At 41.2% G+C, this 27,901-nt stretch overlaps 2 protein-coding genes across 2 annotated transcripts; both read left to right on the top strand.

Moving 5' to 3' along the window:
• Nucleotides 1–11: 11 nt before the first annotated feature.
• On the top strand, nucleotides 12–13,093 carry LOC108441259 (class I histocompatibility antigen, F10 alpha chain-like). The gene is made up of 7 exons (XM_017720684.2): nucleotides 12–41; nucleotides 821–943; nucleotides 7,610–7,870; nucleotides 9,597–9,881; nucleotides 10,115–10,387; nucleotides 10,477–10,576; nucleotides 11,605–13,093. Exons 1-7 carry the CDS (start codon nucleotides 20–22, stop codon nucleotides 11,621–11,623), a joined length of 1,083 nt encoding a protein of 360 aa, XP_017576173.2. The 5' UTR covers nucleotides 12–19; the 3' UTR covers nucleotides 11,624–13,093.
• Nucleotides 12,391–27,901, top strand: LOC108441263 (class I histocompatibility antigen, F10 alpha chain-like). Its single transcript, XM_037543549.1, has 9 exons — nucleotides 12,391–12,471; nucleotides 14,908–15,066; nucleotides 17,476–17,583; nucleotides 17,701–17,734; nucleotides 18,264–18,524; nucleotides 23,663–23,947; nucleotides 25,044–25,316; nucleotides 25,501–25,582; nucleotides 26,556–27,901. Exons 2-9 carry the CDS (start codon nucleotides 15,040–15,042, stop codon nucleotides 26,572–26,574), a joined length of 1,089 nt encoding a protein of 362 aa, XP_037399446.1. The 5' UTR covers nucleotides 12,391–12,471; nucleotides 14,908–15,039; the 3' UTR covers nucleotides 26,575–27,901.

The following is a 27,901-nucleotide window of genomic DNA, read 5'->3' on the forward strand; positions in this document are numbered from 1 at the left end:
GAAGCGGCTTAGAGAATGGATGGATGGATGGATGGATGGAAGTAAAAAAACCTTATTTTTTCCCCCACATAATGTAATATTTATCACAAAATAGTGCAACAGGTCTCACACAGTGTTTAAAAACTCCGGCAGCGCTGCTGTGTCTGATCCACTCATACCAGCACAACACACACTAACCAGTACCACGTCAGTGTTACTGCAGTGCTGAGAATGATCCACCACTTAAGTAATACCTTCCCTCTTCCTCTCTCTCTCTCTCTTCCTCTCTCTCTCTCTCTGCCTCTGCCTCTCTCTCTCTCTCTCTCTGTCTCTGCCTCTGTGTCTCTCTCTCTCTGTGTCTCTCTCTCTCTCTTCCTCTCTCTCTCTGTCTCTCTCTCTGTCTCTCTCTCTTTCTCTCTCTCTCTGTCTCTCTCTCTCTTCCTTTCTCTCTCTGTGTCTGTGTCTCTCTCTCTCTTCCTCTCTCTCTCTGTCTCTCTCTCTCTCTCTTCCTTTCTCTCTGTGTCTGTGTCTCTCTCCCTCTTCCCCTCTCTCTCTGTCTCTCTCTCTCTCTCTCTCTCTCTCTCTCTCTCTGTGTCTCTCTCTCTCTCTCTCTCTCTTCCTCTCTCTCTCTCTCTCTCTCTCTCTCTCTCTCTCTCTCTTCCTCTCTCTCTCTCTCTTCCTCTCTCTCTTCCTTTCTCTCTCTGTGTCTGTGTCTCTCTCTCTCTTCCTCTCTCTCTCTCTGTCTCTCTCTCTCTCTTCCTTTCTCTCTCTGTGTCTGTGTCTCTCTCCCTCTTCCTCTCTCTCTCTGTCTCTCTCCCTTCCTCTGCCCCTCCCACCTCAGCGATAAAGAAACAGAAAGAAAACGAAATGCGCAAGACGGCAGAGGTAAAGAAAGCAGCCATGAGGAGCAGCTTTGTTTTCTTTCTTTATCTCCTTCACGGAGCTTGCAGTGGATCTGACGGGGGTAAGTGTTTAACTGTATTGCTGACAGAGTGTCAACATTTCCTTCCTTTCTAGTTAGTTAACGCTGGCGGCGTCTCAGACTCCTCAGCCCGGTGAGTTTCCGCTGTCGTTGCGGTTTTTAGTTCATAACTGGCTTAAATCTAGACTACAGTTTTAAAAAGCACCTGAGGAGGAGATGCAGCGAACAGACCCCGAACCATGAGCAGGTGCTGCAGGAACTCATATAGAACTCATAGAGAAGAACAGACCCCGAACAGACAGAAGAACAGACCCCGAACCATGAGCAGGTGCTGCAGGAACTCATATAGAACTCATGGTCATAAATAGAACAGTTGCCTTTACTAAAGAACCCATGAAGAACCATCTTTTTAGCATTTCTAACACTCTGAAAGCTCAGTAATGTACTTTGCCTAGTGCTGTTGTCAGAATACTTTATAGGAGAAGGAGAAAACCTACTTTACTTTTAATGTAAGTCAATGGAACCAGACTTTTTTCTAAGTGATTTTGGACCATTTCTGTTGGTCTGTTCATCATGAAATTTACACACAATGTAAGTCCAGGCTTTGGTAAAGTCTGTGTGACCGGACAGACTTTACCAAATGCTATCGGCATTCCTGGCGAAGTTGGTCCGTGGCCTCTTCATGTACTTCCTGCGGTCACAGAATTTGAACAATTTCAAGCCAAGCTGCTGTCATTTCTTAAAAGTGAAGGCAAAAGCATCGCTGATGTTAAAGGACTATTAAACCCTCCCTCGCTAGATGTAAATGCTGCTCTTGTCAATGCTATTAGCTGTCTTGTGGACAAATGCAATGCTGCGCCAGCTGACACTCAAAGCTACAGGAAGCTGCGGATGTTTTCCATCAGACCTAGTGGCGAAGATGAGTATGACGCTTGGGCAGAGCAAACTACACACATGCTGGAGGAATGGCAATGTGGAGACAGCGTAAAGAAACAAAGGATAGTGGAGAGTCTGAGAGGCCCAGCTGCCGACATAATACGATTCTCAAGAGCACAAAATCCCAACACCACATCAAATGATTATATGCAGGCACTGGAAACAGCATTTGGAACTACTGAAAGTTCAGCTGATCTCCTAGTCAAGTTCAGAAGCACATTTCAAATTGAGGGAGAGAAACTGTCAACATACCTGCTACGACTAGACAAACTGCTGCATTGTGTGTTCTGGAAGGGAGGCTTGCAGTTATCTGACATGAATCGACTCCGTACTGAACAAGTTGTACGAGGTGTTCTACCACATGATATGACTGCAATGCGCATACGAATGACACGCAAGCTAAGAGAACCTCTAACCTTCAGTGAACTTTTGAAAGAAGTCAGAGAAGAAGAAGATATGCTGCAGGGCAGAAATGACACTAAAAGTGCCGTAATGTCAAAAGCAGTCACTTCTGTTACCACGTCCTCACCTGAAGTCAAAACTGGCCCGGAGGTGGAACGACTCAAAAGGGAACTCAAGGAAATGAAAGCTGAAATGAGCAATCTAAAAGTTGTGAGCGTCGCCACAGCTGCAGTACAACCTGAAATAAAGAGTCCAAACTATGAACGTGCAAATAAAAGCAAGTACAAAGGGAGCTCATTGGCACACAGGCCAAAGACTAGTTCAGAGATTCCTCTTGGCGTATTTTGTTACAAGTGTGGAGAAGATGGTCACTACAGATTGTAATAGCCCAGAAAATCTCCTAAGAGTCAACAAACGTCTTATCAAACAGACAAAGAAATTGGGAAACTATCACGGGGCCCAGTAGTGGAACGACCTGGGGTCCCACTGGTAAAGACACGTTCCAAGAGCATCAAAACAGAGAAAGAATTGGAAGACACTATTCCCCAAGGCTTAGTTGGCCCTAGTTCTGCTGTACCAGTACAGATTGAAGGCATTTACACTAAAGCTATTCTTGACACTGGTTCTCAAGTCACTCTGCTCTATAGATCCTTCTACGACAGATACCTGACTCATCTGCCATTAACGCCTATCAGTGTTCTGCAGATATGGGGCCTCAGTCCCGCCGATTATCCGTACGATGGCTATTTGTCACTAAAGCTGGAGTTCAGGGAAGCTGATGTAGCTGTGACTGAGACCATTGATGCACTTGTGCTAGTCTGTCCCAATCCAGCTGTGAAAGACAATGCATCTATGCTCATTGGCACAAACACTCCCACTGTGAGAAAACTTCTAAAAAGCTACAAGGACCGTGATGGGGGAAATGTCATGGCAGCGAAACATATCCATCCTGCTTTCAAAAAGGCTTTAGAGGAAATTTCAAAATCCCCACCCGAAACTGACACCTACAGAAGGGGATCCGTTTGGTTTGCTCAAACAAAACCAGTGACATTGCGCCCAGGTGGTGTAGCAAGGGTCAAAGGCGTGCCAAAATTTCAAGGGATTCCAAACACTCAAGCCATTTTGGTGGACTCACCTGATGATCTTACAGGGGAATCAAGGTTTCCAGATCAGCTTTTAGTGAGACCCGAACTGCAGTCAGCCACTGTTGTAAGTTCCAGAAAAATCACTGTCCTGGTTAGGAACAATTCGACAAAAGAGATCTCACTTACCAGAGGTATGCCAATTGCCCACCTCTTCCCTGTTGATGTGCTGTCAATATCGGCCACCAGTAAAGAGATCGATCTTAAGTCTTCAAAGAAACTAACCTCATCATCTTTTGACTTTGGAACATCACCTGTTCCCGAGAAATGGAAAGAAAGACTAGTGACTAAAATGATGGAACACAGTGAAGTTTTCTCTACTCATGAGTTTGATGTAGGCTGTATTAAAAGCACAATGCATACAATCAAAATAAATGATGACAAGCCATTTCGAGAAAGGTCCCGTCGCTTACCACCTGCTGATTTAGAAGCACTCAGAGAGCATCTATTGCAGTTGAAAGGTGCTGGCATCATTACAGAATCGTGCAGTCCTTATGCCTCACCTATTGTGGTGGTGAAAAAGAAAACTGGCAAGATTAGGATGTGTGTGGACTATAGGACACTAAACAAGCGTACTATTCCTGATCAGTACACAGTACCCAAAATTGAAGATGCACTTACCTGTCTTAATGGAAGCAAATGGTTCAGCGTTTTAGATCTGCGAAGTGGTTATTACCAAGTGCCCATGAGTGAAGCAGACAAAGAAAAGACCGCTTTTATCTGCCCACTTGGCTTCTACCAGTTTGAAAGGATGCCACAAGGGGTGTCAGGCGCTCCTGCAACATTTCAGCGTATCATGGAAAAAACAGTCGGAGACATGAATTTGCTGGAAGTTTTGGTCTATTTGGATGACCTCATAGTGTTTGGCGCTACACTTGAACAGCACGAGCAAAGACTATTAAAAGTGCTCAACCGCCTAAAAGAGGAAGGCCTTAAGCTGTCCTTAGACAAATGCCAGTTTTGCCAGCCATCAGTGTCTTACATCGGACACATTGTTTCCCAGAAAGGAGTGTCTACAGATCCAAAGAAAACGGAGGCAGTCACTTCCTGGCCCCGACCAACAACTGTAACCACCCTACGATCATTTCTTGGATTCTGCGGGTATTACAGACGCTTTGTCAAAGATTATTCCAAGGTTGCTTTCCCGCTGAACCAACTTTTGTCTGGCTACCCCCCTCATGGAAAAAGGTTCAAGAATAATCAGGAACAACCCTATTTCAATCCGTCTGAGCCCTTTGGTTCAAGGTGGGATGACCATTGCCAAACAGCTTTTGAAGAGTTAAAGCACCGACTTGTAAACGCTCCAGTACTAGCCTTTGCTAACCCGCAGTTACCCTATGTGCTACATGTTGATGCTAGCAGAGAGGGACTAGGGGGTGTTTTATATCAGGATCAAGGTGAAGGACTAAGACCAGTTGCATTTGTAAGTCGCAGTCTAACCCCATCGGAACGTCACTATCCGGCTCACAAGTTGGAATACCTTGCCTTGAAGTGGGCCGTAGTCGACAAGCTGCACGACTATCTGTACGGTGCAAAGTTTGAAGTCCGAACAGATAGCAACCCTTTGACGTACGTCTTGATGTCAGCCAAACTAGACGCAACAGGTCACCGTTGGCTCGCAGCCTTGTCAACATATGACTTCAGTCTCAAGTACAGAGCTGGTACTCAAAATATTGATGCCGACGCTTTATCAAGGCGACCGCATCCTGACAAAACTGTTGAACAGCCATGGACTGACATTTCCGCAGATGGTGTGAGAGCTATGTGTCAAGTGTCTACCATGATCAGGACAGATACTTGTCCTAACAAAGCAGTTGATCATTTAGGCCTTCCCATGCAAGCCACACCCAAGGCCTTCTGCAACCTGTCTACACTCAGTGTCAAGGAAATGCCTATTTTGAGCCCCTCGGAGATCTCGAAGGCTCAACAAGAGGATCCCAAAATCGGTGAAATATGGAAAGCTCTCAAGCAAGGAGACACAAATCAAGTTAAGTCAAAAAGTTCTGCTGGCTCACTACTACTGAGAGAGTGGGGCCGACTAAAATTTCAACAAGATGTCATGTACCGAATCACTGTTCCACCTGGCCGAGCGCGCCGTTCACAGTTAGTGTTGCCGGAAAAATTTAGGAAAATGGTGCTGCAGTCACTCCATGATGATTCTGGTCATCTCGGCATTGACAAGACCTATGGACTCGTTAAAGAAAGGTTCTATTGGCCTAAAATGAAATCCGACGTCGAAGGACACTGCAAACTCTGTGCTCGGTGCATAAAGAGAAAGACACTTCCAAAGAAAGTTGCATCATTGTTCCACATGCAAAGTCATGGCCCTTTGGACCTTGTATGTATGGATTTCTTATCCATTGAACCAGACTCCAACAACACAGAAAATGTCCTGGTCATTACCGATCATTACACCCGCTATGCGCAGGCCTTCCCAACAAGAGATCAGAAAGCTTCTACTGTAGCTAAAGTCCTGCTTGAGAAGTATTTCGTCCATTACGGATTGCCAAAACGCATGCACAGTGATCAGGGAAGAGATTTTGAGAGTCGTCTCATACATGAGTTGCTGAGTTCCCTTGGTGTAGACAAATCAAGAATGACCCCATATCATCCACAAGGGGATCCCCAACCTGAGAGATTTAATAGGACATTGTTAGATATGCTTGGGACCCTAGAGCCTGACAAGAAAAGAAAATGGAGTCAACACATTTCACATTTGGTCCATGCTTACAATTGCACACCGAATGAAGCCACTGGATTCTCGCCTTATTATCCTATTGTTGGGGCGTGACGCAAGGATGCCGGTGGATTTGTGTTTTGGAACATCCAGGGATGATACAAGCAAAGACACTTATCTCCGATACATCACAGACATAAGGAAAGAGTTAAAAACGGCTTACGAACTTGCTGAGGCTGCTGCTGCAAAACAAAATAAAGGAAACAAACAGAGATACGACAAGAAAATCAAATTCTCACAATTGTTACCTGGAGACAGAGTCCTAATACGCAATCTTGGATTACAAGGAAAACATAAGCTAGCAGATCGCTGGAGCTCAACGCCTTATGTTGTAGAAAGCCAAATGTCAAACCTACCTGTGTTTCGGCTGAAACCAGAAGATGGAAGTGGACCCATCAAAACCCTGCATCGTAATCACATTTTGCCTCTGGGTCATAAAGTGTGTTTGGATTCAGTGCAAAGCTCAAGGCTTGCTCCAGAAAGAAAAAGAACAAGGAGAAAGAGAAACAATACCAGGAAAGACAACAACGAAACCATCCTCAACCTCGACATGCCAGTACAAGGCAATAATGAAGAGGAATACACAGATTCAGAAGATGAAGAATTTGGAGTCTGGTATGACATACCATTCATGACACAAAATACAAGAGGAGACAAGGAGGCATCAGAACCATTCAGTTTGGATTTGGATATTCAGTCTGAAGATCCAGCTGCTCGAGAGGGACAGGATGCTGACAAAGACGAGACTCAACCTGACATAGCTGAGCACACTGACTTGCAAGGGACCAGTGACCCACAGCCTGACGTTCCAAACACTATGATTTTGGACTCGAACCCTGACCCTGACTCTCAAGATGACTTACGCATTGACAAGACAAGACAATCTAACCGACCTAGGAAAGCCCCCTCGAGACTGACCTATGACACACCGGGTACTCCTAGTGTTATTTACCCTACCGTGAAATATGTTTCGTGTTTGTACAAGTGGATTAGTTCCCCTTTTATATATATATATATATATATATATATATATAAACTATACAAAAAGGCCGAAGTTAATTTATTTTTGACTGGGGAGTTTGTGTTATGTTTGGCATTTCATTAATATAAATTTCTAAAAAGTACATTATTGTGTGGATATTATTTTTTGTTGTACACTATATTTGTTTACCGTGGGAAACCTCTTTAGAATCAGTTAAATTCCTAGACACAGTTCATATACATTGGAATGTCTTTTTCACCACAGTGAGATTACAAATTGAAGAGAACCTATGAAAGGTGGTATCTTATAGCGAGCTGAGTGGTGAAAGGGTTACATAAAGAGCAACAGGCATTTTCAAATCATGTCAAAAACTAAAAAATGACAAAAATGGACATATGAGGTTTTGTTCCAACAGCACAAACTCACTGTGGAATTAGTACACACATTTATTTATTAGCAAAATTATTTTATGTGAGGACTTTATAAGACTTTTCTTTTTTCTCCTGCAGACCCGGAGTCTCTAAACCTATGTATCCACATGGTTGTGTCCCATGGCTTTAACCTTCCTGAGTTTTTACAGAGGACCACCCTGAATGACGTGACCATCTTCTACCATGACAGTAACATGGCTTCTAAAATGCCCCGTCCTGACTGGCTCAACAGTATTGCAGGACAGTGGCACTGGAAACATATACAGAACTGGGCAGATCGCAACAGACGTGTAATTACTCAAGGATTCACTTCAGCTGTTCAGCAGTTTAACAGGACAGGTACTGTGCTAAATCCATCTGCTCTGTGAACATAAATGGTCACTGTTGAGGCTGAATTGTTGAATTCCAACAAAAAAACTATCATGGTTGAAATAACAAAATGTGACAGGTCAGTGTATCTGCCACAGGCAGGAGCCCTGTCAACCATCCTGTGGTCAGACTCAGATCCCTTAGATGGGAGCAGAGAGCCATCTCTAGGTAATTAGAGACAACCAGTGACACCTGTGTTGGGCTCTACTGAAACAGTGGCTCTTTGGTTGGTCTGTGCTCAGTCATGAGTTTGTATGCCATGTGCATGTATCTCTTGATAAAGCCAGTATTTGGGTAATTGCCCTCAAGTCTCTTGCAGTTTGCTCCTGATCCCTCTAAGCCTTGCTCTCAAGTCACTTGTAACAGCAGTGTAAGTATGGGCCACCATTTCTAGACTTTGTTTTGTTACACTATTCATTTTGTGTTTTACTGCCACCTGCCCTTGTGCTCTGCCATTGAGTTCCCCCCTCTGTCCACAGCCGGTGGGGTTAACCAACAACGCTTTGGCCTTCCTTACCCTGAGGCCTGGATTTAATTCCACTTTTGGGTGAACCCTGTTACACAAAAACCTGTAAAATAAGGGGGAAATGAGAAAAAAAATGCCAAAAATCCCATAGAAAATTATTGTTGGCTCCATCTCCCTGCTACAATATTTTTATTATTTAAAGGGCCCCTGTCATGGAAATTCTAATTTTCCTTGTCTTTTTGAAATGGGAGTTTGATGTAACTTTGGCAAACTTTGTTACAGTTTCAAAGCATGCCATTCACTCCCCAGTCCATACACTACCTATTTGGAAGATAAACATCCATCCATCCATCCATTTTCCAAGCCGCTTCTCCGTCAGGGTCGCGGGGGGATGCTGGAGCCTATCCCAGCAGTCTTCAGGCGAAAGGCAGGATACACCCTGGACAGGTTGCCAGTCCATCGCAGGGCAGACAGACAGACAGTCACTCACACACTCACACCTAGGGGCAATTTAGCATGTCCAATTGCCTGACTCTTTTGGACTGTGGGAGGAAACCGGAGAACCCGGAGGAAACCCACGCAGACACGGGGAGAACTCCACACAGAGAGGACCCGGGCCACCCGGCCGGGGAATCGAGCCCAGGCCCTCCTTGCTGTGAGGCGACAGCGCTACCCACCACGCCACCGTGCCGCCCGGAAGATAAACATATATCTGCCTATACAGCCTACAGCAGTTTAGCCCCACCTACTCACATTTAAGTTATGAAAAGTAGAAAAATGCTTTGATGATGCAAAGATATTTTACTTGCTGAATAATTAAGAACTTTTGAACTTCTCTTGTATTTTTCCTATATATTAAATGTAGTTGTTGGATGTGAATAGATTAAATATCCAACCCATAATAATGATGCATTTTCTACATTCTCTACAGGTAATTTTGTGTATTAGAGCGCTTCAGCCTTTATAGCCCTTTTGTATTTGATCAGTGTGATTACATCATTTCCAAAGGTAAACACACTGTACATGTAGCATGATTGCAGATTGCACGGGACTTCAGTTAAATAATGTTGGAATGACTTGAGATGTGGTGGATTGTTGTCATTTAATGTTTTTAAAATGAATTTATTAGGTTTACAAAGACTTTACAGTGACCATTAAATGACTTTAACACAAACACTTTACATGTAAGTACTTCTATTATACATTGACACTGTCTTTTACTCTTTTTAGGCTTGTTGGCTGACAGTAACATATACGAGGGCTGGGGCTGCTGTACTCTCTTTCCAAATGGAACCTACAGGTCATCGCTAACACACAAATTCAATGGAAAAGACTTCATAAGCCTTGATTTGGACAAAAGGGTATTTGTTGCTGCTGTTTCTGAAGCAGTTCTGTATAAAAATCAGAGATGCAGAGATGAAAGGGACATGGATGACATAACGGATTACTACAGAAAAGTGATTATAGATCGACTGAACATATTCAAGCATGCTCCTTCAGTCCGCATCAGAAAAGGTCAGTATAACATCTGTGTGAAGTTCCTTTAGGATTGCAGCAGCTACATTCGGTTCAAAATAATGCATTTCTAACTGTGGAGGAAAAAAAAACAGCCTACTTGTTTTAACTTACCTTCATTTTTATTATTCATTTATTTATTTATTATTAATTTATCCATTAATTTAGCCTGACTGATGATAGGACCAAAAATTCACATTGTACCTGTTACTAAGTTTTAAAGTGTGTTCCAGTTCCAGAAGTCAGGATCTTTGAGAAACAGAAGGCCGGCTCCATTACAGTAACATGTCATGTGACGGGGTTTTACCCCCGGGCGGTTCAGGTGGACTGGCTCGACCCAGATCTGCATCCTGTGGATGGAGGAGTCACTGATGTGCTGCCCAACGAGGACGGCACATACCAGACCAGAAGGAGTGTGACGGTTCCAGAGGAGGATGTAGGGAAACACACCTACAGCTGTGTCGTGCTTCATAGCAGCGTAGAACACAACATCACCACAGTCTGGGGTAGGATGAGTAGTCTGACATGAGCTCATTTTGTGTAATGTTTAAGAACATGATTTGGGATGATGATAATATGAATATCTTTTGTGTAGTTGGGGAATCTCAGATTTACCGCAGGGCTGGTGTTTGGATATCTCTTGCCATTTTCCTGTTGCCCACTGGATTTATTTTCTGGAGACTCTGTAACAGACTGTAAGTAAATCAACTAACTAAGTAAATCAACAGACTTTTGCAGTCAGTGATGAGTGTGTCATTGTGAAAACCACCGCTTTGCTATAGAACAAATGTTGAGAAGAGCAATTTTGTCCCATTTCAACAAAAATCACTCCAAAACATCACTTATTGAAGTAAAGTTTTACCAGTCTGGCTGTAAATATGTCTCAGTATATGCTAATGTACCAGAATAGGCTAAAAATATAAACAAAAATCTAAACTAACTTTGCTCTGCTTTAAGCTCAGCAATAGCTGCTTTTCTCACATCTCTGGCAGGACACTTTTACAGAATAGAATAGAATAATTACTTATAAAATGTCTCGTAACGTTCGACTTTTTACAAGGCTGAAGTCAGTTTGTCATTTGCCAGCTTCTTGTTCGAGTTTTCCTCCTTAAGTGGTGCCTGAGGTGCCAGAATGTAGCTGCTGCACCCTTCAAAGTGGAACGGGAAAATTCGGACAAGAATCTGGCGAGGGAGAAACTGACTTCAGCTTTGTGACTTTTTAGTGTTTGACAGTTTCTCACCACAGATTAAACGTAGCAGTAAACCAGCTGGAGTGCTTATGTAAAGAAGTCCATACATTTATATCTAAATTATCTACTACTTAGCTACTAGCTGTGCGAGATTGTTATCTGCGTTGCTATGATGACCAGCAGTCTGCATGCCAATTTTCAAGGTTAAAGAGTGAATCAGCAGTTATACATTAACACCAACTTTTAAGACCATTTATTGTTAAAACTGTGTTGAATGATCAGCAGAGCTTTATTTTACTGCTAAGGAAGATTATTTTATTTTGGCCTAATTCTGCTGTGGAGCCACAACAGGGCAGTGAAAAAAACTGCATGTGGATTGAGAGCCGCATGTTGCTGACCCCTGCTCTAGGAATCCATCAGTAACAGTGGGCATTTGAAAGGCTGAGCTCATTGATAGGGCTAACAGATTTGCTTATTGTACTGCACAGTAATTTGCCTTGTTTAATCAGTCTTATTACTGTGTTATCCTGTAGATGCTGTGAGCTGAACTGAACTTTTACTGCAACTTGCTCTGGTTCCAGAAGAGGACTTACTCTGAGTCATGTTTCAAGTTTTTTACTCATACAGTAATATGCAAGTTAAATGTAGGAAGCCGTTACATCAGGGAGGTGAGACGGGTCTGCAGAGGCAGCAAATGTTCACCTGCTGTCATAACTGCTAGGTTCTGTTCTCTGTGTTAACCATGACACTGAATTCACCAATTCTATATAATTATATAATATATACATATTATGTAAATATTGTAGTAAACATGGCTGTTTTTATCTAAGAAATATGCAGGATTTGGATGTATGAATTGTGTTTGAAATATACATTTAGAATACAAAAATTAAGTATCTGTATTCAGTCCAAGTTACATTTTGTAAAGGCAGTATTTAGAATACAGTCACAGTGAAATTATTAGGAGAATACTTTTAAAATACCCACTAAATGAAAAAACAGTCTTTGAAAATAACACTAACCGTGCTTGTTAACTAACTATTTAAAAATCAGCACACAGCATGTAGTAAACATGCTCATTAGATGAACTCTAAAGAGGACCTTAATTAACCCCTTCTGTACACACGCAGAAGCTCCTGCTAAAGCCTGAGTTGATATGTTTATCTCAGTGTTACTGAGCTCATTTGAGGGATTATCAAAGTAATGATCTTCTCAGTAGTGGGCCTGTTTGCGAGTGTTAAGTGTAGGATTATAGAAGCAGCGGTGGACTGGAACAGGCACTGAGAGAGAGAGAGAAAAAATTCAGAACTTCATTTCAATTTTTGATCAAATGTATTAACAGAATAATTACATGAATAAAACTGCCAACCAGCAGCAGCATTGAACAGTAACAGTGTGAGGTAAAAATAAAATGTGCTTCATTAAGATGTATTCTAAATGTATTCTGAACACGTTGCTTTTTCATGTGTTGTAATGAAGTACTTTTCTGAATACTCTCTGGATACTTTCTGAATACTTTTAAGGCAAAGTATTTTGCCCAACTCTGGATGTAAGTACAAACTATAAAGTAGAAAGTTATCTCAGGTTAGAATTGCTTTTGTCATAATTGACAAATCAGCCATTATTATAAGGGATTTTTCACATATTTAGGTATTTTTATTTTGCCAGTGTTTGATTCTTTTTTATTCTTCATCTATTGCCCAAGTACAGTGAACCAACTGAATACCTAACATTGTGTACCAATGTGTTAAATATTATATTATTTATGCCTGTGTTTTATGTTTAAGCATCTTCTGGCTTTTTTACCTCAAGCTCATGATTTCAACAGAAAGGAATTCTTGAGTTGGTACTGTTGAATATTCAGTTATAAGCATTACATTTTTATGCATTATAAGCTTTCTGTCTTTAAGCTGTTTTGTATATTTGCACATCCTGTTTAGAAAGACAACCAGGCATGAAAAACTTGTTTTTATATTTTGCTAATGCTAAATTTAAATAAATAGTTTATTTTTTTACATTTTATCGACTGCTGTATTTTAATGTGTCTGGCTTATTTATCAGGTTATTAGAGTTAATGGTGACCGTACAAGGTCCTGTACTAAACACATCTGACTTCTGTGTGTACATCTAACCACAGACACTCTTTCAAACATGTTCTGTTACGTACTTAAAGTATTAAAGTATATGGAGACACTATGTTGTAAAAAACATAATATGGAAATAAACGTTCTAGTTTTCCAGTTCTGGAAGTCAGGCTCTTTAAGCAGAAGAAGGCTGGATGTTGCAGGTGGACTAGTCTGGACGGTCCAGATCTGTAGCCTGTATACAAATATATAATCTATTATTCAAACTGCTGCATGTTTTTTTACACTCTTAATGTTGTAAAAGTGCACCATGATATTTCTGCTTGTACTTTATTATTTATTTTGCCCTACTGTCATTAACAGTAAACTGTTCCATGTGGATGTTTTGTGCTAGATGTAATGACTATCAAAAACCACCAGGAGGTCTCCAGCGCTCTGCCTCTTAAAGGGGAATTCCACCAGATGTAAACGTCAACGAGAGTGTTTTGATAAACGTACTGACTTGGGTTTCTTTACAGTGGTGGTAATGGGAACCAGGGGATCTATTCAGCAATTTAACCAGACAAGTGGGCCTTTGTTAAATGTACTTTTATGAAATTTGCTTTGATGACGAGATAACCTAATCTGCAGTACATAACATTAACCCCTTAAATGACCAGTCCCTGTAGTTCCTGAATAGTATGTATCGATAAGTAGTAAGTCTGGGATTTTAAGGGATTAGGCGAGTCCCAGAGGTGTAGACTCGAGTGGTTGCGAGGCCAAATTGTTTCATATATGGCAACCTGGGATGTTGAAATGGTACTGGGAAATGGGCATGTGGTGAGATCAAAGGCCAAAACATAAACAGACTTGTCACTCTGGAATGGAAATTTTCAAAGGAGAACAGGAGAACATACTAGCTGTAGTGTTGATGTCAGAGAAGCCAGTATTTTAACTTAGCATGGTTCCTCAGTCTCTTCTGACACATTATATTCATTTTATGCTTTAGTGCAGTAAATATATTGCATATTGTTCCTTTAAGTGTGGTACTATTACTTTATTAGCTTAAGGGAAGGTGATGAGTCCTTATAAGGGTAAATAATTAGGTGAATTAAGCAAAGTGCCAACTTTGAAGGGGAACATGATGTCAGTGAGATCTTTGGGAGCAGCTTTTGTTCAGAAGACGCAGCTGTAAGTGGTTGGTTTTAAAATTGGAAGGATAGAAGTGTTACAGGGACAGTAGGTGTACAAAAATAAACAGTGCACAGAAGAATTACTGATAGATTTGATAATATGCTTAGTGTTGAAGGTTTTTGTGTAACTCCTGGTTAATGTTTTCTGTTTTTTTTTCTGAAAAATAAATAGTTTTTATACAACAAACCTTTTTTTACTAGAAACTGCCAAATGAAAGGTGCTATCTGAGCTTTGCACAGTACTGCAAGACATTCAACATATGGTCTCATTTTATTTGGAATGTACACTATAACCCCCAAAAGACAATGTGTAGATGTAGGTGTTACTTTATTGATTCTCAGCTGTGTTAGGATTAGAGTCAGGACCAGGAAGAGAATTAGGCTTAGGTTTTGGGTTGAGGTTAAGGTTAGGGCCAAGTTTAGGCTCTAAGGGAAAATAAACGTGAATATGATAGATATTCAGTTATGTAAGTCAAAAATAAGTCAAATAAAAAAAAAAAACACCTAAAGTGCTATTTAAATGAAATGTTACCTGACAATATTAAAATACTGTATCATCTCTGTCTTCTACTGTTTTTAGGCTGAGAGGAACATACACCAGGGCAGTGCCTGCTTTTACCTCTCTCCAAATGGAACCTACAGGTCATCACATTCAATGTAAAGGACTTTTTTCTCCCAAACACGACTGTAGAGTGACTGAACATATTCAAGCATGCTCATGGAGTCAACATCAGAAAAGGTTGGATAAATGTCTGTATAAAGTTACCCAATAAGGTATATAAATTACCCCAATAAGTGCAAAATGATTCCTTTATAACTGTTTAAGTCCTGCTCTGGCTCACATCAAGATGCCTATATCTTTTGTGCTTTGGTAACTGAGAGTTTGCTACACCTTTGAAGTTGCCTATACTGATTTTTTTAAAAACATATTAATGTCCCAAGCCTCTTACATTCTAAAGTTTATTATTTAGAGACTACTCAGAAACTATATATTAAAGGAGAATTCCACCCATTTTTCAAATTTTCTGCATAATTCAGTCATTCACATGTAAACAGCATCATTCAGAATGGATGGATGTGAAATGTTTAACTGTAGAGAAATGTACAGACTCTGATTCCCTTTGTAGTGGTGGTGATAGGAACCAGGGCTCTCAATGTCTACAATGCAAATATAGCAACTTTATTTACTATCTAAACCCACCCGTGAACCTTCTGAGTTTTTGTATGTAATGTTGATGTTGAAATAATCAACATTAATCAACAATAAATACATTTTCCTTGGGGACTATTTTGCCTATTTTGGAGACTAACATCCTGCATGTCTCTCTCTGTCACGAACAGATTTAAAAATACTTTAAATCTTAGTTTAAACCTATCATATTGCAACATCTCAGGCATCATCCAATGTATTTGTAACCATTTCATGTTTGCAATAAAATCTTCAGACATCTGGTTCCTGTCACCAGCCCTTTGAATAATTCTGAACAATTCTTTGAACAGTTTGGTAGGTTTCTCTAGAGTAAAGCATTTCATATCGCATAAAAACAGTTTGAATGACCTTGTTTACATTTGAATGATTTAATTATGCAGCCCCATTAAGCAACACAAGCTGGCCGAGATGCTCTTAAGTTATAGAAGTGAAGAATAGAAGCCTGGAACTGCTGAGTATAGTACACTAAACAATACGCTGAATAACACTTTGCTTACACTAATGACAGATGTCTAAATCATGGAACTAAGAGTTCTATCACATATGCATTCTTTTATTTTTATGGGAGAATTAATAGTTTTTCATTGTTTTCCAGTTCCAGAAGTCAGGATCTTTGAGAAACAGGAGGCCAGCTCCATTAAAGTCACGTGTTACGTGACTGGGTTTTACACCTGGGCAGTTCAGGTGAACTGGCTCGGTCCAGACCCTGGAGTGTTATCTGTTAGAAACTAAGTTGAGTGTACATAAAGTGACTATCTTCTTTTCTTTATATCTTACTCTGCTGCCTCCTGCCTGCAGGCCCTGATCTTCCAGTGAGCCACTAGTAGGCACTTTACTATCAACACAGCAGTAAAAATGAACTAATCTGTCATTCTTTTACAGTTGATGATAATCCTGATGCTCTACATCTGATTTTCTAAAGGTCCTCTTAATTTTCTCCTCCAGTCACTACTCAGTGCAGCAATGGTGGACGAAAATACACAAACCATGTACTTGAGTTAAAGTAGAGATACCCAAAGTAAAATATTACTCAGGTAAAAGTAGAAGTTCCTCCCTTTAGACATCCACTGGAGTAAAAGTACTAAAGTATTTACCTTCAAATGTACTTAAGTATAAAGTAAAAGTACTAAAAGAGTAATTCTGGTTCTGATGTTGTCCTGTTATCATTTTTATAACAAGACTGGTTTCATGATCTCCTTTCAGGTGAAAGTCCTCCAGCGTCTCTCTTGGTAAACCAGTCTTTTAATAGAACGTCATTAATTAGTGACGCTGACGTCTATTAAAATGATCATAAGCACAAAACACTGAAGGTAAACAGTTTCCATCAGGGAGAACCGAGTGGCTCTGAAATCACATTTACACACAAACAAAGTTTCAGATTTATTTGCGACTCAGTTACAAGTTTAAGTTTAATAGAAACTTGTTTTGTACAGATTCACAAATGAGTTTTCCTTTCCTATATTGATCTGTAGGTCTCTTCATAAATATAAATGAACTAATTAAATAGTGTTTGTATAAATTCAGAAAAAAGAAACATGATACCCTGATTTGTGTTCTTGCTTCGTGCTTCTTTTGTTTTGACATGTTATGTTTTTATCGATACATAAACCAAAAGGAACGACAGATTTGTAGTTTGATTCTGAAAGATGTGTTGGGTGTCTGTAAAAGTGAGGCCTGAGACCTTCACAGAGTAGAGAATGCCCTTTTCCAAAGCCAAATAAAAAAGTGCAAGCGTCATATCATAAAAAAACTAAGGTAGCCAGGTAGGAGCCCAAAAAATATTAGGGACCGAATATTGGTCCCAACAAACAAAAGAACCATAAGCTGAGAAACGTACCCCCTCCTAAAGACCATTCTGCAAAACAGAGATCTCACAGTTCCTGATTTTTGGGGTCAAAGTAACTAAAAGACGAACTAACTCTGCCCTTGAAACTCAAGATGCAAATGTGCTCGCTCCAGAGAGACAGAGGGGCAGAGGCCAGAACAACACCGGGGAACACTGCACAAGTCATTGGCGCCCAGGGGACGGGTCCCTGCCACAAACAGGTAATCACCACAGATACAGTCTACAACATTAAACAGAAGAAGAGGAGTTATAAACTCGGTGTAGAAGTGAAGAGAGCAGCTATGAAGAGCAGCTTTATTCTCCTCTTTCTCTTCCAGCTCCTCCACCAAACGCATAGTGAGTTCCACCAAGGTAGGCAGCCTTTTACTTTCATTTCTGGAATCTTACAGGCAAACAGTAGCAGATCATATCAGTTACATGTGATATAATAAGTAAACCTAAGAACTATCGCTTACTGAATAACACATATGGTCGGGGATTAAGTTGGAGATTAAGCCTAAACCTAGATAGATTTTCCTTGTGAATCGTAATTGACATTGCAACTTAATGCAAAACTAGACTTAAAGAATGAGCAGAAAACAGTCTGATAACATCCTAACACAGCCCCTTTGTTTATCTTCATAACCTGAAACTGATTTGATTCCAGCAGATTATATAGACAATAAAAATGAAAGACAGTCAGAAATTATCTGTAACATTGCAAGATGTTTGAATCTGGATTAAAATACTTCAAATTTAAGCCTTTGTGTAAAAATGGAACAACAGTAATGGTGTAAAAAAACATGAATATTTATTTATGCAAATGTTCTGTTTGTGTGTGTGTGTGTGTGTGTGTGTGTGTGTGTGTGTGTGTGTGTGTGTGTGTGTGTGTTTTCTGCAGACACTGAGTGTGTATACATATGTTCCCATGGGATTTTCTCTCGTGGTTTCAACCTCCCTGAGTATATAGAGAGGAACACTGTGAATGACATCATTCTCTTCTACTATGACAGTAATATGGACTCTAAAATGCCCCGTCCAGACTGGATCAACAGCACCGCAGGACAGTGGCACTGGAACCATATGAATCTGTGGACAGAACGCAACAGACTTTTTCTTACTCTGGGATTTGAGTCGGCTATTAATCAGTTCAACAAGACAGGTAATGTGTTTTTGATTCATTTGCACTGTGAATGATAATAATGGGTCTCACTCAACAGTACATGTTTTTTTCATAAAGTTGTTCTTGTTCTTGAGGTCCTAAAAGCGTCTGATGTTCTTACACTGCAGAATGTTCACACCTTTGTGCTCTTGATTGTGTGTAGATTCTGTTCTTGCCTAAGAACAAATCCCAAATAAGAAAACACTGGTGAATCTCAAAATCTTCCTGAAAACTGTGCAAGTGGGCAGTCGCGTGCCCTGTGCCCAGGTGTTATGCCGTGTAGTGCATTAATGAAAAGACACACACGGTCAGCGTGGGTTTGTCTGTAACTTTACTGAACCGAAAAACTGCCCGTCCGCCTCTATGGTCCCCCCTGCCTTCTGGGTAATGGAGTATATTTAAGCAACGCATAACAACACATCTCCCCCCTTTAGAAAAGAGATTAACTTTACCCTAACTAAGATTATGACTATGTCTAAGACCTAATGTACCTTGCATTAACATACTCTAAATGCTCTGTTTTAAACATTCACAACATCACATTATGAACTTTTTTTTTTCCTCTTCACACACAACAAATTTACAGTCTCTAGTGTTCAGCAATGTTCAACGAGTCTCTTAGGAGGCTGAACCGTGCGCTTTGGCCTGCACGGTGTCTTGGCAGGAGAGCTATGGACAGTTGCTGGCACTTCCGGTTCCACGGTATGCTTCAGGATGTTGTCTCCGGCTTGTGGCTTTGTGTCTGGCTGTTCCACCCGTCTGTTTAGACATTTGTGGCTTGAGATCGACACGGTTTCTTCTCAGATACCCTCCATGCTCCTTCTGAACTTGATAAGAGCGTGGTGCCGCCTCTTTTTGCACTGAACCCTGCAGATTCCAGATGCCTGTCACATGATCTCTGATCCTGATTTGTTCTCCAGGCCTTAATACACGGTTTCCTTGCTCTTTTGTCGTGTTGCAGTTTTTGCTTCTCTTTGTCTTTTTCTTTGTCAATTTTGATCTTGTGTGCTCCTTTGGGTGTCAAGAGATTCTCATGTATTGGCAGATTGGTTCTCAAGCGTCGTCCCATTTGCATTTGGGCTGGGGACAGGCCGTTCTGCACTTCTGTAGATCATCAGGCTGTGATGAAAGTCTTCTTTTCCATCGTGCACTTTCTTCATGAGACCTTTGACAACTTTGACTGAGCTCTCTGCAAGGCCATTGGACCTAGGATAATGTGGGCTAGATGTTATGTGCTGAAAACCCCATTCTTTTGCGAAGTCAGCAAATTCACTGCTTGCGAATTGTGGACCATTATCTGATATCAGTTCACATGGGACTCCATGTCTTGCAAATACAGTCTTCAGGAATGCAATGACTGCCTTGCTAGATGTTGTTTACAAGGTTGCGACCTTCTGCGGTAGTTTGAGAAGTAATCTGTCACCACTATATGGCTCTTTCCATGGCATTTGCACAGATCCACTCCTACTCTGTAGAATGGTCTACCTGGCACAGGGTAAGACATAAGTGGTTCTGCCTGCTGCTTGGATCTGTAAGTCAAGCATACTTCGCATGAGGCTGTGGTCAGGCTTATGTCTTGGTTCATTCTCGGCCATTACATGACTTCACGAGCTCTGCGTTTACACTTTTCTTCCCCCAGGTGCCCTTCATGTATCTTCCTGAGCATGTCTTTGCGCATTGAAGACGGAATTACAAACTTGTTGCCCTTGAACACAATGTTGTCGACCACTGTCAGCTCTGTTTTGCAGGTCCAGTAATCTTGAACTCACTGTGGAGAGTCGCTCTTGTGCTCAGACCAGCCTTATTTGATCATCCTCTTGAGTTCTGTCAATGTCTCGTCCTTTTCAGTTTCTTGTTTAAGTTGTTCTGTTCTTTCACGTGACACAGGAAGTGATGTCATGATCATGTCAACATATGCCTGTATGTCAGCACATTTTTCCTTGTCTGGTTTCTCATGTTTGTCAACAGCCCGTGACAGTGTATTAGCTGCATACATGAATTTTCCTGGTGTATATGTCAATTTCACATCGTATTTCTGCAGTCGTATTAACATACGCTGTATTCTCAGTGGACAGTCAGTCAATGGCTTGGACATGATGGCGACCAATGGTTTATGGTCTGTCTCTGCTTCTACAGTCTGCCCATTTACATACTGGTGGAAACGTTCGCATGCATACGTGGTGGCCAGCAATTCCTTCTCAATTTGCGCATAATTGACCTCAGCGCTGGTGAGGGCCCTCAACGCATAGGCCACAGGTTGCCATGTTTCCTCGTGCAACTGTAGAAGGACGGCTCCTAAGCCATCTTGAGAAGCATCAGCTGAGATTCTTGTCTCTCGTTTGGGATCATAGAACCTAAGCACTGGCTCTGAGATGAGTATCTTTTTCAGGTTCTGAAAACACTCCTCTTGCTGTCGTAGCCACATCCACTCATTTTTCTGCTCTAGCAGCATCCTGAGTGGAGCCGAAATGGCAGACAGCTGGGGTATGAACTTAGCTAGGTATGTGACCATCCCTAAGAACCGCCTCACTTCATCCTTGTTCTGGGGCCTCTCCATATTGACTATGGCTGACGTCTTTCTTGGGTCAGGACTCACCCCTTTCTCGGACACAACATCTCCGATGAACGTCAGTGACTTGACTGCGAATTCACATTTGTCTCTGTTTAGCTTCAGGTTGACACTTTGTGTCCGCTCAAGCACTTGTCGTAGCCTTGTGTCATGTTCCTCTCTTGTGGATCCCCACACGATCACGTCATCCATCATGGTTGTGACTCCTGGAATGTGCTCGAATATGGTGTGAATAGTCTTGTGATAGACCTCTGGAGCAGATAGGATTCCATATGGAAGACTGAGGAATCGGTATCTTCCTTCTGGCGTGTTGAAAGTACAGAGTCTTGAACTAGCGTCGTCAAGCTTCATCTGCCAGAACCCAGAAGACGCATCAAGTTTACTGAACCACTTGGCTCCTGTGAACTGAGACATAATCTCCTCACGGGTTGGCAACTTGAAATGCTCTCTTTTGACTGCTTTATTCAAATCTCTGGGATCCAGACATATGCGTAATGCACCATTTTTCTTTTGTACGATGACAAGGGAACTCACCCAGTCTGTCGGTTCATTGATTTTCTGTATGACCTTCAGCTTTTCCATTCTTCCTAATTCTTCCTTCAGTTTTTCTCTCAGTGCAAATGGAACTTTTCGGCATGTGTGAACTACTGGTGCAACTGTTTCGTCCACATGTATTTTGTGTTCACCTGGTAAGCAGCCTAGTCCCTCAAAAACATCCTTGAACTCCGTTGTCTGTGTTCTTTTTGTCTGCTGTCTGTGGAGCCACCTTAAACACTCTCTTTACGAGATTGAGTTTCTCACATGCAGTTACACCTAATATTGGTTGCACTTCCTTTTCAACAATAAACAACTGCGCCTTTAACATCTGGCCTTTGTGTTTGAATGTAACTATACAGCTGCCTTTAACTGGTGCACTTTCTCCGGTGTAACCTGTCACTTTCAATTTCACTGGATGTATCTTGCTTTTTATTTTCAGCGTTTTGTAATCAGCAAATGACAACAAGTTTACCTTTACCCCCGTATCCAACTTAAACGGTATTGTTGTCTCATTTACAGTCACTGGAACAACCCATTCTTCTTTTTCAGCATGGGATGCCTGTACCACATCCACGAAAAACTCATCTGGTTCCTCGTCCAGTGTATGCACTTTTTTCTTTGTCTCAGCCGTGCAGCATTTTGCATAATGGTTTCTTTTTCCACAATTATTACACGTTTTCCCATAAGCTGCACATGTTCTTGGCGCGTGACTGCCTCCACATTTCTTACAAGTGCCATCCACCTTTTTGTCTTTATTTTGTTTACATTGGCGTTTCTTATGCTGCTCCTTTGTTCTTACTGCATGCACCACTATTTCTGGTTTGGCCAGTTCTTTGACTTGCTGGCGTGAGCTCTGTGATGCACAGGTCCACTGCCTTATCAAAAGTCAAATCTTTCTCTCTTAGCAATCTCTCTCTCAGGCCATTGTCTGCAATTCCACAAACTATGCGTTAAAGTATACAGTTCTGCCAGGTACAGATCAAAAGCATTACCAGGCTTTTGGTCACAGGAAAAGAACTTGTAGCTCTCAAACGTTGTTTTTTGTAGGCACGAAGTAGTCTTCGAATTTCTTCAACAGTGTAGATAGTTTCAGATCAGCGGGTGCAGTTTGGAAACTGTTGTACCGACTCTGGCACCACTCCTTCTCCGCGTTCGCCGAGTTCTTCCGTGCTTTCCTCACTGCTAATGCTGCTGCTGTTCTCCTCCGTCGTTAGCATTGCACATTTAACTTCTAGGCTTGTAGGCACAACCTCACAGCTCAAACTCGATCACTCGTCACCGAAACTCATCTTCCCTACTTACTTTCTAAGATTTTCACCATCTGACACCATGTTATGCCGTGTAGTGCATTAATGAAAAGACACACACGGTCAGCGTGGGTTTATCCGTAACTTTACTGAACCAAAAAACTGCCCGTCCGCCTCTATGGTCCCCCCTGTAACCTCTCTCCCTGCCTTCTGGGTAATGGAGTATATTTAAGCAATGCATAACAACACAGAAGGTTGCTGGTTCGATCCCCTCAGCTGACAGTCCATGCTCTTGAGCAAGGCACCTAATGCCCAGTTGCTCCCTGGGCACTGTGGATAAGGCTCCCCACCGCTCCGGGGAAGTGTACTCACTGCCCCCTAGTGTGTGTGCCCACTAGTGTGCATGTGAGTGTTTCACTGCACGGATGTTTGAGAAGCAGAAAAAGCAACCAGCTTCTAAGACTGAACTTTGTCAGCCTAATATGATTAAGACTGTGCTCTTTAGTAAAATGTCAAAGTGAATCAAACAGGCCATTAATATTCATACTAGGGCATTAAGTTGTAGAAAAACTGCAACATACATAAAAATAAATGATATTTGAATGTCAGACAAATGTTAACTGTCTGTTCTTAAAGCAGAGCCCCCATATGTATATTAAACTCAGTATGGGAAAGTGAATGTACGCCATTCTTAGCAATGCAAAGTGGAGACCTAGCAGAGAAACATACATAACATACATAAAAAAAAGCCAAACTGTATTTCTCTCTGTCTGCTACTGTTTTAGGTTCCTTGTCTGACCAAAACGTGTACCAGGCCAGCGGCTGCTGTTACCTCTATCCAAATGGAGCCTATAGGACATCCCTAACTCACATATTCAATGGAAAGGACTTCTTAAGCTTAGATGTTGACAGAAAGACGTTTGTTGCTGCTGTTCATCAGGCAGTAGTTTATAAACGCCTGAGAGATGGAGATGAAGTCGATCTACAAGTCTTAACAAATTTCTATAACACAGTGTGCCTGGATGGAATTAATGTCTTCAAGAACACTCCTAAAGTACGTCTCAGAAAAGGTAAGATAATTCTTATGGGTGTACTCAGTTCTGGATATTTTTGTAAAATTCTGCCCTAGTCAACTGTTAGTGCTATTATTATGAAATGGAAGTGTGTAGGAGCAAAAACAGTACTGCCTCAATATGCTAGGCTACCAAAACTCAGTGCTGAAGAGCATAGCAAGTAAAATCACCTGCCTATACTTTGTTGCATGACTTCCTACAGTCTGGCTCTGATAGCAACATCATTACAATGACTTTGCACTGGGAGCTTCATGGGTTTCGATGGCCAAGCAAGTGCACACCTGACATGACTATACACAGTGACGAGCATTGACTAAAGTGATGTAAAGCACACTGTCAATGGACTGATTGCTCTGTAGTGATTCAATATCTGAGTCAGCTGGAGGAGGGATAACAATCTGGGGCTGTTTCTCAGGGTTTAGGTTCAGCTGAGTAAATCCAGTGAAGGGTAATATAAATACTAAAGCACACAAAGACACATTAGATAATTATCTGCTTCCAACTTTTCAGCAACAGTTTGGGAAATGCCAGGGACATTGGCTGGGCATGTAAATATCCAGGACTCCATTTCACTGTAGGATTGTTTTGGGGTTTTCTCACACAAATTATAGGTCTGGTCAAAAATATTTGAGGCTGTGGGTTCAGCCTGACTGTGTACAAAGCAAGGTCCATAAAGACATGGCGTGATGAGTTTGATGTGGATGAACACCAGGGATCTGCACAGAGCTCTGACCTGGATCCCACTGAACACCTTTGAGATGTATTGGAACCTTGTTTGTGAACCAGGCCTTCTGGTTCCCACAAATGCTTTTTTGACTGAATGGGCACAAATTCCTCTAGAATCACCTTAAACCTTGTGGAAAGCCTTCATAGAAGAGTGGAGACTGTCTTAGCCACAAAGGGATGAGGGCAACTCTGTATTAATGTTAATTGGTTTGGAATGTGATGTTCAAGAAGCACATATATGTCCACATATTTTTGGCCATATAGTGTATATTCACTAATACGACAGACCGTGAGGCTTAAATTTTCATTGGTTTCTTTTTTCATTTCTTTCTTATGGAAGATGAAGTAGTTTTAAAGTGTGTTCCAGTTCCAGAAGTCAGGATCTTTGAGAAACAGAAGGCTGGCTCCATCACAGTCACGTGTCACGTGACAGGGTTTTACCCCAGGGCGGTTCAGGTCGACTGGCTCGGTCCAGATCTGCAGCCTGTGGATGAAGGGGTCACTGATGTGCTGCCCAACGAGGACGGCACATACCAGACCAGAAAGAGTGTGACAGTTCCAGAGGAGGATGTAGGGAAACACACCTACAGCTGTGTCGTGCTTCATAGCAGCGTAGAGCACAACATCACCACAGTCTGGGGTAGGATGACTCCTGCACATTGCTTTAGCTGTTACTTGATCTATCAGTACTAAAGACTTATTTTATTTGCTCTATCAAACCAACACGTGCCTTAACCTTTTCACTATTTTATTACATTGATCCACATATTGAACAATAAGCTTTAAAACAGTGTTGAATGATAATATGGATATCCTTTGTGCAGTTGTGGGGAAACGCAACAGGTTTGCTGTTTGGACTTCTCTGGTCTGCACTTGCTTGCTGGTCATTGGATTTGGTTTCTGCAGGTACCGTAGATGTAATGGTGAGTTAATGATCAATGTGTTATTATGAATATCAATACTACACCTTAGAGTAGTTGTAGGAGCTATATTGGTGTGCGGTTTATTATTGAAAATTTGATGCAATGATTTAGTTCTGACACTGGGCACTGGGTGGCGAGGGCAAGCACAAGTGCATATATGGTGGTACCATAGAAGCATAGGGTAGCACAGGCTTTTACCAGCAGTTAAGAAGAAATGCAATGGAAACCTTGTTGCTTGCTCGAACTGTGGAACAAACCTCATAAGAGACAATAAACCTCTGGACATTTTTTCAGTTGCTGTATAAGCCTGTGATCTACGGTGCTCCAAGTGGTTTTGGTATGTAAGTTTGCCACCACTAACAGCAGTGGTTCACAGTTCTGGTCCTAGAGCACCACTGTCCTGCTCATTTTAGAGTTTCCTATGCTCTCAAACCACTAAATGCTACTAATGAACTTTTAACAAGCCATTCTTGAGATGAACTGAGGGTGTTAGAGCAGAGTGAACACTACAGCATGCAGGACAGTGGTGCTCCAGGAACATTTCTGTTATTTTATATATAGTAATAACTTACAATACCATACAAGAACAGTACAATAACAATAACAGTACAATGCAGATTTACTAAACCTAGACAACAAGTAGTACTTTTGAATATTATATGTAATATTTCAAATATTCTGGCATGAGATATTTTGAAATATGAGATATTCTGGATATTTATTTTATTCAGTCGTTTAGAATCATCTATATCTCTGCACATCATTCTGGGCATTTGATAAGCGGCTGTGACCTTATAAATATGTTCCCATGTTCCAGGTGTATTTAAGACATTGTTTACATCTCACTCAGCTTTCAGATTTTATATATAAGTTCTTAATTAGCAGTATTTATCATGTCATGTTGAATCAGATTCATTATATTTTCTCTTGCTTATTGTGCTGCGTTTATCCTGTAGGTGCTTTGAGCTGAACTGACCCTCTTCAGGAACTCTTTACAGCAGTTTGCTCTGGGACAGAACAGTGGAGCTTACAGATCTGCCATCATTCAGTCTCCTCAAGTCTTTCCTTGCATTCATCCTCTCATTCATTTAGTGTCATGTCTTGTACTGATACCACGTCTGGATCCATAGATGCAGTAATATGTAAACAAACTGGACAAATAGGAAGACAAACAACTGTGAGCTGTTCTTTCAGGAATTAATTTCAGTAATTGTGATGCATCAAGCTGGTCTTTCACTAGATACATATAGAAAAGCAATGACACATTTCCACCAGAGGGGTCCCCAAATCCCCAAAACACACATAGTGCAGCTTTAAATACACCCTCAAAGACTCCACAGCTAAATATTAAAAAGTGGGGGCCCTTTTCAGCACATCTAGATAAAATAGAGCCCGGTATCTGTCAGACACCAATTAAGTGCATTTACTGTGACTTTCTTCTTTTCTTTATATCTTACATTGTTGCCTCCTGCCTGCTGATATGTCATTATGTTTAGCTGATCCTAATCCTGATGCTCCTGATGTTTTTCTAAAGATCCCCTTCATTTTCTCCTCCAATCACCCTTACACTATCCACCATTACCTCAGTCAAACTTTCAGTACTTTAGCGGTGAGCTAGTGTTCCTTTCAATGTGCTTTGAATTTGAAGCTCCACATATTCAAAAATATATGGGGCTGGTCTGTAAAAGTGAGGCCTCACAACACACCTGATCAACTAATCAGCACATTAATAATCCCTTACTGGGTTAAAGTGGGTGTGATAAAGTAGGAAAAGCACCAAAAGTGCAGGCAGGGGGTCTCCAGGACCACCATTATGAAACACTGATCTATTTATAAATGGATCACTGTCATTGATGCGTCATTTTAATCAATATGGAAGCCGAAATCTTTAATTATTATACATGACAGGTAAACTGTCTTTGTGAGATTTAAACACTTCAAAACATCCTGACTCTGCTGAGCTTCAACCATGTGATGAAAAAGTTTGCAGTTATTAAACAAGTTACCTTCAAAGCCAAAGAATTCACTCACAAGGCAGAAAATAAAGGCAGACAGAGAGAAAAACATTTCAACAGACTTTAATAAAGTAAATGCTTGTTTTTCTTAATGTTATATATAAATGAGACAGACCCATAGAGGAATAACAGCATGAATCAATCAACAGACATCAAGAGAAAATAACAGTCTAAAAATAGTCTCTCTATGAAATGCAGGTGTGTTCTGGCACTGTTTCACTACTAGTACCATCACTATTAAACTGTATTACATTATGATTATATTATCTGTGCAGTTACTCTGTACA

Source organism: Pygocentrus nattereri, chromosome 12 (genome assembly GCF_015220715.1).
Source record: "Pygocentrus nattereri isolate fPygNat1 chromosome 12, fPygNat1.pri, whole genome shotgun sequence".
In the NCBI taxonomy this organism is placed as follows: domain Eukaryota; kingdom Metazoa; phylum Chordata; class Actinopteri; order Characiformes; family Serrasalmidae; genus Pygocentrus; species Pygocentrus nattereri.

Bases quoted from the DNA above. Each gene is read 5' to 3' on its own strand.
- LOC108441263 (XM_037543549.1), top strand. From the start codon at position 15,040: ATGCTCATGGAGTCAACATCAGAAAAG. The intron at 17,584-17,700 runs GTAATCACCACA...TTTCTCTTCCAG, and splicing joins CGGGTCCCTGCCACAAACAG to CTCCTCCACCAAACGCATAG. The intron at 25,317-25,500 runs GTAGGATGACTC...TCCTTTGTGCAG, and splicing joins CAACATCACCACAGTCTGGG to TTGTGGGGAAACGCAACAGG.
- LOC108441259 (XM_017720684.2), top strand. From the start codon at position 20: ATGGATGGATGGATGGATGGAA. The intron at 42-820 runs GTAAAAAAACCT...CTCCCACCTCAG, and splicing joins GGATGGATGGATGGATGGAA to CGATAAAGAAACAGAAAGAA. The intron at 10,388-10,476 runs GTAGGATGAGTA...TCTTTTGTGTAG, and splicing joins CAACATCACCACAGTCTGGG to TTGGGGAATCTCAGATTTAC.